The following is a 12,490-nucleotide window of genomic DNA, read 5'->3' as shown; positions in this document are numbered from 1 at the left end:
CAGCCGCCGCCGCCGCCGCCGCAGCCGTGCGTGCGCCGCGACTCCATCCTCACGCCTCACGCCTCTCGCCTCTCGCCCCTCGCCATGCTGCAGCGGCTGGCACGCCCCCACCGGTCGCCATGGGTGTGCGCGCAGTGTCTCCGGCAGCCCGCACGCCCGCGCCGCTTCAACAGCACCATCGCCATCGCCATCGCCATCGCCAGCGCCAGCGCCAGCGCCAACGCCCACGCCCGCCCTGCCGCCGCCCCGCCCGCCGCCGCCGCCGCCGCCGCCCTCTACGGCCTGTCCGCCAGCGCGACGACAGATGACGCCGCCCTGCGCAGCGTCTTCGACAACGCCGCCTTCTGGGACTCGTTCCGCCGCACGGCCAGGACCACGGCCACGGCGCAGGCGGGCATCATCGGCAACAGCTACCTCACCCACCCGGACGGCTTCGTCGACTTCGTCACCCTCACCATCCACCGCTGCAATGCCGTCGTGCAAAACGTCGCCGACGCCGACTCGCCCGCCGACTTCAAGGGCCTCGTCAAGGAGCTCGACAAGCTCAGCGACCTGCTGTGCCGCGTCATCGACCTGGCCGACTTCGTGCGCGGCACCCACCCCGACCGCAAGTTCCAGGCCATGGCCGTCAAGGCCTACCACACCGTCTTCCAGTACATGAACCAGCTCAACACCACCCCTGTGCTGTACGACCAGCTGAGGACGGCCTCGGAGATGCCCGACGTCTACGCGAGCTGGTCCGACGAGGAGCGCATCGTCGCCCGCATCCTGATGGACGACTTTGCGCGCTTCGGCATCGGCCTCGACAGCGCCACCCGACAGCGCCTGGTCGACATGAGCGGCGACATCGCCGAGGTCGGCTCGCAGTTTGTCGAGGGCATGGCGCCCGAGACGCGCCAGCTCAAGTTCAGTGCGAAGCGCATGACGGGCATGGACCCCAACCTGGCAAACGCCCTGACGCGCTGGGGCGAGACCACCATCTCCACCATGCACCACGAGTCGCAGTCGGTCCTGCGCTTTGTCCACGACCCCGACGTGCGGAGAGACGTGTACTCGGCCGTCCGCACCGCCGGCAGCTCCAGCATCGCCCGTCTGGAGAAGATGCTGAAGCTGCGCGCCGAGCTGGCCACCCTCTCCGGCTACGAGACCTTTGCACACATGACGCTCGAGAACAAGATGGCCAAGACCCCCGAGGCCGTCGACCAGTTCCTGAACGCCCTCTTCCACGACAACCAGCCCGCCGTCATGGCCGACCTGGACGAGCTCATCGCCCTCAAGAAGAGCGACGCACACCAAGACAACTTCCCCGACCGCATCAACGCATGGGACAAGTTCTACTACACCCAGAAGGCGCTCGCCTCCATGGAGGGCGCCTACCGTCCACGCACCCCCGACACCCTCTCCGCCTACTTCTCCGTCGGCACCGTCCTGCAGGGCATCTCGCGCCTCTTCGACCGCCTCTACGGCGTCCGCTTCGTCCCGCGCGAGACGAAACCCGGCGAGGTATGGGACGATGGTGTGCGGCGCCTCGACGTCATCTCAGACACTGAAGGCCACATCGCCGTCCTCTACTGCGACCTCTTCTCGCGCCCAGGCAAGACGCCCAACCCAGCTCACTTCACCCTCCGCTGCAGTCGCGAGATCCTGCCGTCCGAGATTGCAGAAATGTCACACATGGCGCATCGCTTCGACTCTCCCATCCAAGCAGCCACGGACGGCATGCCTGTAGCCTACAACGCAGAGAGAGACAGCTACTTCCAGCTCCCCACCATAGCTCTGATCTGCGACTTCCACAACCCCATCTCTCCCGGCCGGCCGGCTTGCCTGGACATCCACGAAGTACGCACCCTCTTCCACGAGATGGGCCACGCGCTCCACTCCATCCTCGGTCGTACCTCACTCCAAAACGTCTCCGGCACGCGCTGCGCAACAGACATTGCAGAACTGCCCAGCGTACTCATGGAGCATTTCGCCTTCTGCCCTCAAGTCCTGGGCCTCTACGCGCGTCACTGGGAGACCGACGCCCCGCTGCCCATGCAAGCGCTCGAGCACCGCCTCGCCATCGACAACCGCAACCAGTACACTGAGCTCGAGAGCCAGATCTTGCTCTGCATGCTCGACCAGGCCTACCACTCCACACTGCCCATGCAGCCCGACTTCGACTCTACCAAAGTCTACCACGACGTTTACAACAAGTACGCCTCGGTCCCTGAGCCCGCCGGCACTGCGTGGCAGGGCTTCTTCGGCCACCTGTTCGGCTACGGAGCAACGTACTACTCCTACCTCTTCGACCGTGCAATAGCAGCCAAGATCTGGAGCGACGTCTTTCAAAAGGACGGCCCCAAGGGCAGCCTGGACCGCAGCAACGGCGAGCTGTACAAGAACGAGCTGCTGCGCTGGGGCGGCGGCAGAGACGGCTGGCACTGCCTGGCCGGCGTGCTCAAAGACCCGAAGCTGGCTGCCGGCGACGAGGGCGCCATGCGCGAGGTCGGGAAGTGGGGCATCAGAGAGAGTGTAAGATAGATCAATGCCGTGCGTGTAGATGTTATTGTCGCGTAGATGTTTATACCACCCTGGCGCTATTTGGTTTTGGCGTCTAGCATGTTGGATTGAGCATATGAGAAGTAGAGAATTGCTGATTGATTGGAGTATCGAAAGGAAACCCGGGAAGATGTACTATATGTCAAGTCACATGACTTGGTTTTCAACACAGCGCCTGTAGTGCTGGAATACGATTTCGTAGATGCATCGTGGCGCAGTCGCGGGATCAGATCAGTACTCCATGGAAAGGGCGGTGCTCTCGTATTGTGCTGTAGCGAGGTCGGTGAATCATACGAGATGACTGTTGGAGGAACGCCAAGAGGCGGATCTACCGCTTCCGCCACTTACCTGAACCTCCGCTTCTACATTACACAGCACATTCGTTCTTTGCAACAAACGATCAAGACAATACTACAAGCAACCATCCGAGACACAAGCAATGTGTTTCAGCAGCTAGTGATTGCCGAGAGGCAGCCCTCACAACTCGCCATCGAGTTGTCCACAACTTCCATCTGCGAAGTCTCACCCAACGTTTGCGCATACACCCATCAAGATGCTTCCTTTATTATCGAAACTCTTCCGGGCGCACTACTCCCATACGAATTCAAGATCATTACGAGCTTGACGTGACATATGAGAGCTACAGTACATGATTGAACATTCCACCAATATCCCCACCAATAGCCTGTATCAGTCCAGGCTACGAACAAGAAGCAACAACCCAAAACATGGCCTCCATCTTTACTTTCGATCCTGACCCGCCACGCGTGTCCTCGCCATGGGCCACGCCTCCTGCTGGAAACGGCGCAAGCTCTCTGGCTCCTCAGCAAGCAGCCAAGCCGATCCCCTCACGACTTGGGGTCAATGATGGGCGAAAGATGCTGACTAGCGCTCAAATACCCACCATTGACAACACCACGGTCACCCGACTGGAAGCAGAACCACAGGAAGGCCCAACGGAGTACAAACTGCATCTACTTCTCAAACGACGAAGGTCTTTCACGCGTTTCAGCACTGGACTGCGGGCTTCCGGCTCGCTGCGTCGTGGCGACGGCACGAGTTCTGTCGCCGTCAACCGCGCCGTAACGGAGTCGGGCGCGCTTGCTAGCACACCGCCCCGGTTGACTTCTATCCAGTCGCGGCAGCATCGTTTGGAGCAATTGACTACCCAGCTATTGTGGCGTTTGCAACAGTCGTGTCCATATCACATCTCCTCATCAACGGCTCCCCTGCTTCCTCATCTCCCGGATGACGCTAAACTCACAACGCCTGAGATGCCTCAGCGGCTGCTTCCCGGGCTCGAGGAGAGCAAAGGCGCGTTGTACGAGATTGGAGTCGCGGATGACGGATCCATCGTAGGCTTGGCAGAAGATGAGATGGAAGAGAGTCTCAACAATCTACGCGCCATGGCTGCAAGTCTCGGCTGTCGGGTAGAAGTGCAGCGCATGCTCTCTGTTGGCGAGTGTGAGTGGGTCGAGAACAACGGTACCAAACAGCGCAAGGTGCGGTCTTCCAAATTATTAGCTGCCGAGGCGCTGGTCAGTCCGGATCGACACCTTGTGGACCATTCGAAAGTAGCTCAGCACGCTGAACAGGAGGTCTCGAAAGATGCTTCCACAAGCACTGCAAGTGCGGCAGTTGCGTCTAGCGAGAGCCAGTCGAGTGTCGAGCAGCTGAGAGTGTCCTTGATTGGTGCAACCATGTCTGGAAAGTCCAGCTTACTCGGCACTCTGTCCACGGCAACGCTCGACAACGGGCGCGGAAAGAGCCGCCTCAGTCTTCTGAAGCATAGACATGAGATCGCCTCAGGCATGACTAGCTCCGTCACGCAGGAGCTCATTGGGTACCGCGATGTCGTTGAGCCAGACGGTGCGGTGTCAACGCAGGTCATCAGCTACGGCTCTGGGGATGTCGACGCGTGGGTTGATATTCACGCTGCTGTCGAGGCCGCACAAGAGGGACGTCTGGTCGTCTTGTCCGACTCTGCGGGACATCCACGCTTCCGACGCACAACAGTCCGAGGCATCGTTGGCTGGTAAGTAAATTTCAACTCCTCTGCAGGCTCCATGTCGTCTATGTGAAGCACACCAGCTGACATCTTGTTGCAGGCAACCGCACTGGACGCTTGTGTGTGTCCCTGCTGACAACACCGACGAGTCGTCAAGCACTTTACAGGATACTCTTGGCCCAGCTGCCGCGGACCTTGGCTTGTCGCAGGCTCACCTCCAGCTCTGCCTGGATCTGGAGCTGCCTCTTGTCATCGTCATCACCAAGTACGACCTCGCCACCAAAGCAGGTCTGCGTCAGACCCTGTCCAAGTTGTTGTCGGCGCTCAAAGAGGCTGGTCGCAAACCTTGCATCATCTCCGACCAGTCAACGTCTGCTCTGGACGTTGACATCCAGGGGATAAGCGCGGGTGACCTCCGAGAAGCCGAGACTACTTCACGACAGTTGGCTTCTTCGCCACTTGCAATTGTGCCAATAGTCTTGACAAGCGCTGTAAGAGGCACCGGGATCAACAAGTTGCACGCTTTCCTGAGACAACTGCCAATCCCCGCCGAAGCACCACCTCCAGACAAGTCACCGTCTCGTTTGTTCTATGTCGAAGATGTCTACAGCGTGCGAGGCAACGCACGTACAGACCGCTCTGCCATTGTTGGAGGCTACTTGCGACATGGGCGGTTGACGGTCGGCGAAGAGCTGCTTCTGGGGCCGTACCCAATCGACATCAGCTCGGACGACAGCGACAGCGGAAGCGGACGACCACGCAACTCTCCTGTGGCCACCTCGAGATCTTACCCTGGTGCTCTCCATAAAAGGAACATCTCCTCGCGTGACAGACATGTTGAGTGGCGACGCGTGCGCATCACCTCGCTGCGTAACCTGCGCCTGTCTGTACGCGCGCTATATGCGGGCCAGCTTGGTACTGTAGCAGTCGAGCCTGTCGACACACCGATACTGAGCCCAGCAATCAACCGTATCAGGAAAGGCATGGTACTGGCGGACCGCCAGCCCCTGGCAACGAGAGTGATGACAGTTCGCTTCGAGGGCGCCCAGGCAAGCGGTGCCGCCAGCCTTACCATCGGCAATGCGGTCGTTGTCTACGTTGCCAGTGTCCGCGCCTCCTCCAAGGTCATCTCCGTTGCCACCGAGCCTGGAGAATCTGTCGAAGCATCCAAGGACGAAGCTGACGATGAGGATGCATTCGGATTCGGCTTCGACGACGAGGCGGACGAGCAGCCTGCGCATGCCCCGCCATCAGCAGTCACAATCACGTTCCAGTTCATCGCATCCAAAGAGTTCATCGAACAAGGAGCCAAAGTCCTGGTCATGCCCGGCGGAGGACCGGGTCTCGCCGGTGCAACCGAGCGGGGAGCGAAAGGCGTCGCAGGCCTCGAGGGGTTCGTCGGCCATGCCGTCGAGCAGTACTGAGCGTTTTTCTTTTCTGCGATGTCGCATCTCAGATGATAGTCTCCCCGAATCAAAGTCAGTCACGACAACCAGTCGTCTCACCCAGTGCATCCAGACACTCTCTACAGAGTCCTTATACACAGACGAGCCATGCCTTGCCAAGCACGACTCGAGATTACCCATCCCCCCCTCCAAATCCCATCCCACCCTGTTTTGTTCTGTCGCTGCACTGCATTGTTATACGCTGTACCCATTCCTTCCTCATTCAAACAGCGACAGCGATGTAGATGTAGATGCAGATGCAGATATACGCACGCATAGAGAGTTCATTTAAGAGACCAAGAGATGGTATACTAGAATGCAAGAGATAATATACTAGAATGCAAGAGAGAGAGAGAGAGAGAGAGAGAGAGAGAGAGAGAGAGAGAGAGAGAGAGAGAGAGAAAGAAAACAGCGTAGTCAACGTCTGTGGTTGGTGTTTCCCCTGATGAATGCACGGCTGCTGGGTTGTGGCGCTGTTGGTGGGAGAAGGAGGAGGAGAAGGAGGAGGAGGAGGAGGAGGATGTAACAAGCGCTAAGAACCTACCCACTCAACTCACCTATGTACCCATGACATCGTAGCGTACACTACCTGTATAAGATAACATGGCGTAGTGTAATACAGTGCGTTTCCTCTACTCTACGCCTTCACCGAGCTGCTTACTTGCGCGTTGCAATTACAGCAGTAGGTAGCGTTTACCATGGTATACTTTGATGATTTTTATTTTTTTCTTTCTTGGTTTTCTTAAACACTGGTTGTTTGCATGGAGACTAGCGTTAGCAACAGCATGTAGGGCACTTTGCTCTTTGGAGGTGGAGATTCTGTGGGTGGGTGGGTGGTGTACAGTTCACGATGCAAAGCATCTTATACAGTGTGTAGCCATAGCCATAGCAGAGGGCGCGCGTACTACAGCGCACAATGCACACGCAGCAGATAGACAGACAGACAGACAAACAGACAGACAGACAGACAAACAGACAGACAGACAGACAAACAGACAGACAGACAGACAAACAGACAGACAGACAGACAAACAGACAGACAGACAGACAAACAGACAGACAGACAAACAGACAAAGGAGCGCACTGCACCATACAAACCCCCCCCCCCCACCAGCAAGCGCGTGCGTTCCGGAGCATCCACGATAAGGAATGAAAGAAGGAAAAAGTCGGCGACCAATCCAATGTGCAGCTCATCTCGCTCCTTCCGCTTCCCTCGAGGCTCAAACGCCGCACCTATGCCGCTATGCCGTTCCTCTGCATGCCCGGCGTACCTCGACGCCGTGCTGCGCGCTTGCATGCGCACCACCGCGTACCGCGCCTCTCGGTGCAACTGTTCGCGGCGATGCTGCCCAATGCATCATGCATGCAGAGAAGAGGGGGGGGGGGCAGCAGCGTCTCGTTTGCTCGGAGCATGGTGGCTCGGATCCGGGAAGTGGGGTGACGCATTTTTTTCTTCCTTACAACTGTTACCATGCTTGAGGGTTGATTGGAGCATCGGGCGTGGGTGTGGGTGTGGGTGCGGGTGCCTCCATGCAACGCTGCGCTGTGCGGTGCTCAGTGCTGTGCACGGGAGTGTTGCTGAGCCAAAAGGCCCGTGTCGTGGATACCTTTTCCATGCGGTACTGCTTGGCGCGGCGCGGGTAAACCTGCGCGGGTTCGCTTCCAGCACAGTGCGGTGCGGTTAGATAGCTACGCACGCGGGGACCTTTGGCTGTGCGCCGCCAATGTCCGCGAAACGTACGATGCACTAACATTTTGCGGCGGCGGCGTGTACACACGCAGTAGGGGTCGGTCGTCTGGCAGGCAGGCAGGCAGGCAGGCACCGTACTTGCCGCGCCCTAGCGAGATTGCGATTCGGCAAGCCAATCCGGACGACAAGGCCAGGCTTGGGCAAAAGTCAATAGTTTGGCCCGCCAGCACGAACGCGTTGGCGACAACATGAGGCTCGATTTGTGGATTGCTGCCTAGCTTTGTGCCTGAGTGTGCGTATTTGGAGATTGGTAGCGAATACGTACGGAAGGTCACGTGAAGGGCAACCCTCCACCCCATCGTTCCACCACTCCACTTGCTCCGTGGAGTGGTTTGGATCAAAGCGACAGCCCATCCTTCCCGCCTACCGCTCCCCGCTGCGCCGCGGTAAGGACCCTGGTAAAGAGCGCCGGCCACCGATCCACACGTCAGCCATACCAAGACGGTCGCAGCCTTTGTGTGGTGACGGTGCGTGCGGCGCTGCGTGCGGGAAGGAAGAGGCCCCTCACGTCATGCTCGTTCGACCGTTGAGCCGTGGCTCCATCCACCGAACTGGAGCAGGTCGTGGCTACTGTGCGCGTCTCGTCTCCCAAGACTCCGGGGGAGGTGCAACACTCATCGTGTGGGAAGGGACACACGATTCCAGAGCCGTGGGTCGGGCAATAAGTTGCAATGCAGGGGCCTTGAAACACAAAACGCTGTGCCGACGCTCTTTGCGTCATGGCCCAGAAGTTCGCCCTTTGATTTCCGTCGTCTGATACTGGCTTGCACCGACCTTGACGGAACGCCTGCCGGATCCATCCATCCGCTTATGAGAGGGGTGGTCCACATTGCGTGCGCAGTCCCGGAGTGGGCCTTTTTATTGAAACATGGCCATTGGCCGTCCTTGGCGTACAGTCGAACCGAATGCTGTCGACGAGCAGCGAGCAGAGAAATTGCGCTGTTGTTCAGAACCCTACCTTCCAGAAGTGGTAAACCATCGATCGCTTGGGGCGAGCGGCTGGGATAACCACGTTGTGCAAGACCCGCACCTGCGCCAGTCTGCGTGCTTTGGAAGCGCAGTGATAGCCCATGTCCCTGAACAGAAGGTTCCATCCACACAAGGCGTCCACTGCACGCGCATTAGCCTATTGTTCCGCTGCCCGGTGATGGACAAGGGCAAGCGATAGCGCTCCTGATTCCCGGTATCATGGTTTGCCCAGCTGTCAGTCGCAGAGCCGGCCAAGTACACGACCCCCGGCAATCTGCTGAACATGTGGTACATACACTAGACTATCGTAGTCGTTAGCTCTTGTCTCGGCAATACCTCTTGTCAAAAGCGATAGAGGTGAAAACTACCAAAACACATCTTGTCAAAAGCGCTAAAGGTGAAAACTACCAAAACACATCTTGTCAAAAGCGCTAAAGGTGACCACTACCAAAACACATCTTGTCAAAAGCGCTAGAGGTGACCACTACCAAAACACTTCCTGTCAAAAGCGCCTGCCAGAGGTGACCACTGACAAGGTACATCTTGTCAAAATACATCTTGTCAAAACCCATCTTGTCAAAAGCGCCTGCGTCAAGACGTGGCGGGCGGCCCGCTACTCAGGTCGGACCGTGTGCCATGACCTCGCGAGCCGACCACGTCCATTTCATGTGATTGGATGTCTAAGCGACGCCGCCCTACTTGGGGAAGAGCGACAAGGAAACCACTCTCTGCCTTGGAAACAGGTTGCCTATGATGTCAAGGCTGGCTGGCTGTTCAGGAACGTGTGCCAGGGTCCTCTTACAGGGCGCCGTTTGGAAGCGTAGGACTGACGTGATTTGCCGACTGACGTAAAGAGGGACCGTGGTGGAGAATCGTCGTTGTTGGCTTACGGTAGGGTTACGCTCACGTCACCGAAGAACGATGGGTGTTTACTTGGAGATTCAAAAATAGGCCTGCCTTGTACATGTCGGCGACAAAATGAACTTGAAGAGAGAAAGAGAGAAAGAAAGAAAGAAAGAAAGAGGGTTGTCCACTTCCCCCAGGTATTGCCCGCCACAGATTGGCTTCTCCAGATCCTCCCGCGTTCCCTCATCCTGCGGAACATGCCCAGTGCTCCCGAGGTAGCATCCTGACACTTCACGCTTCGTCCTCCGCACCACAATGGCCAGAATCTGCCCCGATAGTCCAACTTGGACAGTGGTCAACGCCTTGAAACTTGAAAACAAGACGACAACCTTTTGCCTCGAGCAGCAGGAGTGAAACTTGAAAACAAGACGACAGCCTTTCGCCTCGAGCAGCAGGAGTGAAACTTGCAAATAAGACGACAGGGCCAACGCTCGAAACGCCATGCTATGCTGATGATGGAAAGGTGCAGCCTTCCAGGAGACAAAATCTACGTCACGGTTCACAACATGAGCAGCCACACCTGCGCGTCGCTAGCCCCTTCCTGGTTCGTCTCGTCCACGACACCTGGAACGGAGCTTCTCACTGCTTCTCAACGCCTGCCATCCAGGCGCTTCCCGGACTCGAGAGCTCTTGGTGTTGTTGATGTGTTGCTTCTGCTTTTCGGCTTCACGTCCTCGGGATGCTAGTCGACTCGGATGGCCTGCGAGCTTTACACTTGTCGTGCTGCATGTGGCCCTTCATCGCCGTGGTTCGCGTAAACTCTGCATGACACTTTGGACAAAAGCTCTTCGCTGCCGTTCCTGACTTCTCGCGTTGGTGTCGAAGGAGATTGCTGAAGGTCGAGAATTGCCGTCCATTGCAGCCGTGATCGAAGCATTGCGGCTTTGGTCGTGAGTTCAAAACACGCGGCATCACAGCGTTGTTTTGGGTACCCGGAGACGATGAGAGTGCGGGCACGTTGCTGTTCGAAGGCGGTGGAATACCATGCGAAGATTCGTAAGTAGGATAGGCAGCAGGTGTTGTTGCTGATGGTGGGTACATGGTTGGGAGTGACACGCGATAGTCGTTTATCCCGTACGTAGTTGGAGGATACAGCGCCGACCTACAACGAGAATTAGTCACTGTTTGCGGGCAATACGGCAGGCCATCCTCACGGTGGGTAAGCAGAAGCATTGCTGTCCAGATTCTGGCTGGGTAGATTGCTGTGAGGCGCAGGGTACGAGTATCCTGCTGTCGTAGAGCTTGGACGCACAGAATCCAGAGGTTGCTGCTGCTGGTAGGTGCTCCGGGAGTAAGAGGGATGCTGGGGCTGATAGGGTGGTAGTACGGTGTGCTCATCGTGTCTTCTTGCATCTTGCTCGTGCTGAAGCCCGGGGCTGGAAGCATAGGATGAGGCGTAGGGACCCGATGTAGAAGACCGAGAATCCGAGTAAGCGTGTTGACTCACCGGCGGGTAGCCTGGTGAATAGGATGATTGCGACGACCCGTAATGGTTCATACCGTACTGAGAATGCGGCATGGTGTATTCGAGTTTGCTGCAGTATGTGAGACGAGATGCACATATTCTCTGAGCGCATGTCACGTACCTCATACCTTGCGACTTCAGTGGTGACCCAAACAGTACTCAAGGTTAAGTCTCCGAGAACAGGCCGTGAATTTCACGAATAGCGCGTTGCACGGTAGTGACTTGAGCTTCAGGGCTGATGCAAGGCTGTCTTTGCGGGGTGAAAGCTCTGTCCTGAGCTCTCGGTGAGAGTTCGGAGACGTCGAGTGGAGGGATTGTAAGAAGCAGAAGTGTAGGATCGAGAATCCTGGCGATCAGTCGGCAACGGTTTGCTTCTCCGCTTAAGAGTGTCGAGGGTCTGTGGACTGTGCCCTGTCGGGGGAGGCTGAAGGATGTCTAGGTTGTAATAACCCACAAAACGGTGGTGGGGCACAGGCACAGGTGTGGCACAGTACGGATGGTGACCCCTTGATCGAGAGCTATACGTGCAGATAGTGTGGTAAGTCGTGTGCGCAGCGGATGCTAAATTTCTGTGAAATGGAGATTGTCTTGCTTGATTGGAAGTCGACGGTGTGGCCGGGTCGAAAGCGAATGGATAGCAAGACATGCAATGACAGTGCTTGGTGGGGCTAACGTACGTTTTATTTCTTGGGTGTAGGTGGCCTTGAGGTGCTTGTCCGGATGGATGCGCGAGTACTGTGAGGCAGGGCCGTATTCGCAAAGCCAACATCTGGAGGTGGTCTGTACCCCTACACAAGAAATACTGATATTCACGGGCACGGAAGCTCTGCGCTCCAAAAAGTTGCAGTTGGACAGGACCACGCTCTTCCCAGCTCTGCGGCTGGGGAGTGGTCGGCGCCTCGTGGGATCGATATCCTAGCGTGGGCATGGCCAAGCACCCCGACCGTTTTCCCAATCCTAATCGTTGGATGTGCCATGCTTGGGTGCCTGGGCCGTTGGTACCCTGGCTCCAGGGAAGCAACGGGCGCTTGCCATTGACGACAGCCTGGTCGTGTACCATGTACGCAGCTGCACAGACGGATGTTGCCGCGTCTACGACACAGCAGAAAGGCTCTAGGGACGCCGGTCGGCGACCATGTAGGGTTATCCCCGGCTCGCACGCTGGCACGCTGGCACAGGGCAGAGGTGGCCGTGGATGGTCGTGGGCAGATGCATTTCCCTCCATGCAAGCGTTGGTGGCGGCAAAGGGCTGCCGCGCGTGGAAGCAGCGCTATGCCCGCTTCGGCCTGGGGTGCCGGCTGGGCCTGTCAGACGTCGACGCGTTAAGCCCGGATAGTGTGAGCCAAGAGATGACATGGGGCCAGTCGCGTCGAGGTGATGAGTCGCACGAGGCGAAGCGCGTGCA

General features: G+C 57.6%; 4 protein-coding genes across 4 annotated transcripts, besides 9 other annotated features; 2 read left to right on the top strand and 2 right to left on the bottom strand.

Moving 5' to 3' along the window:
* Window positions 1-47: 47 nt before the first annotated feature.
* Window positions 48-84: a tandem repeat.
* On the top strand, window positions 85-2,523 carry EKO05_0009636 (Mitochondrial intermediate peptidase; the record flags this gene model as incomplete). The annotated part of the gene is made up of 1 exon (XM_038942497.2): window positions 85-2,523. One exon carries the CDS (start codon window positions 85-87, stop codon window positions 2,521-2,523), a length of 2,439 nt encoding a protein of 812 aa, XP_038795019.2.
* Window positions 176-225: a tandem repeat.
* Window positions 238-273: a tandem repeat.
* A 746-nt stretch (window positions 2,524-3,269) lies between the features above and the next one.
* EKO05_0009635 (uncharacterized protein) lies at window positions 3,270-5,973 on the top strand (the record flags this gene model as incomplete). The annotated part of the gene is made up of 2 exons (XM_038942722.1): window positions 3,270-4,576; window positions 4,650-5,973. The coding sequence occupies 2 exons, from the start codon at window positions 3,270-3,272 to the stop codon at window positions 5,971-5,973; spliced, it is 2,631 nt and encodes an 876-aa protein (XP_038795018.1).
* A 364-nt stretch (window positions 5,974-6,337) lies between these two features.
* Window positions 6,338-6,396: a tandem repeat.
* An 80-nt stretch (window positions 6,397-6,476) lies between these two features.
* Window positions 6,477-6,515: a tandem repeat.
* A 407-nt stretch (window positions 6,516-6,922) lies between these two features.
* Window positions 6,923-7,068: a tandem repeat.
* A 464-nt stretch (window positions 7,069-7,532) lies between these two features.
* Window positions 7,533-7,561: a tandem repeat.
* Window positions 7,562-7,793: 232 nt separating this feature from the next.
* Window positions 7,794-7,817: a tandem repeat.
* A 1,884-nt stretch (window positions 7,818-9,701) lies between these two features.
* Window positions 9,702-9,737: a tandem repeat.
* A 549-nt stretch (window positions 9,738-10,286) lies between these two features.
* On the bottom strand, window positions 10,287-11,211 carry EKO05_0009634 (uncharacterized protein; the record flags this gene model as incomplete). The annotated part of the gene is made up of 2 exons (XM_059637582.1): window positions 10,287-10,722; window positions 10,775-11,211. 2 exons carry the CDS (start codon window positions 11,209-11,211, stop codon window positions 10,287-10,289), a joined length of 873 nt encoding a protein of 290 aa, XP_059493565.1.
* Window positions 11,212-11,314: 103 nt separating this feature from the next.
* On the bottom strand, window positions 11,315-12,310 carry EKO05_0009633 (uncharacterized protein; the record flags this gene model as incomplete). The annotated part of the gene is made up of 1 exon (XM_059637581.1): window positions 11,315-12,310. One exon carries the CDS (start codon window positions 12,308-12,310, stop codon window positions 11,315-11,317), a length of 996 nt encoding a protein of 331 aa, XP_059493564.1.
* Between the last annotated feature and the right edge of the window lie 180 nt (window positions 12,311-12,490).

Source organism: Ascochyta rabiei, chromosome 17, assembly GCF_004011695.2.
Source record: "Ascochyta rabiei chromosome 17, complete sequence".
NCBI lineage: Eukaryota > Fungi > Ascomycota > Dothideomycetes > Pleosporales > Didymellaceae > Ascochyta > Ascochyta rabiei.
Note: the sequence above shows the minus strand (reverse complement) of the source record. Positions and strands in the feature narration are given on the sequence as shown.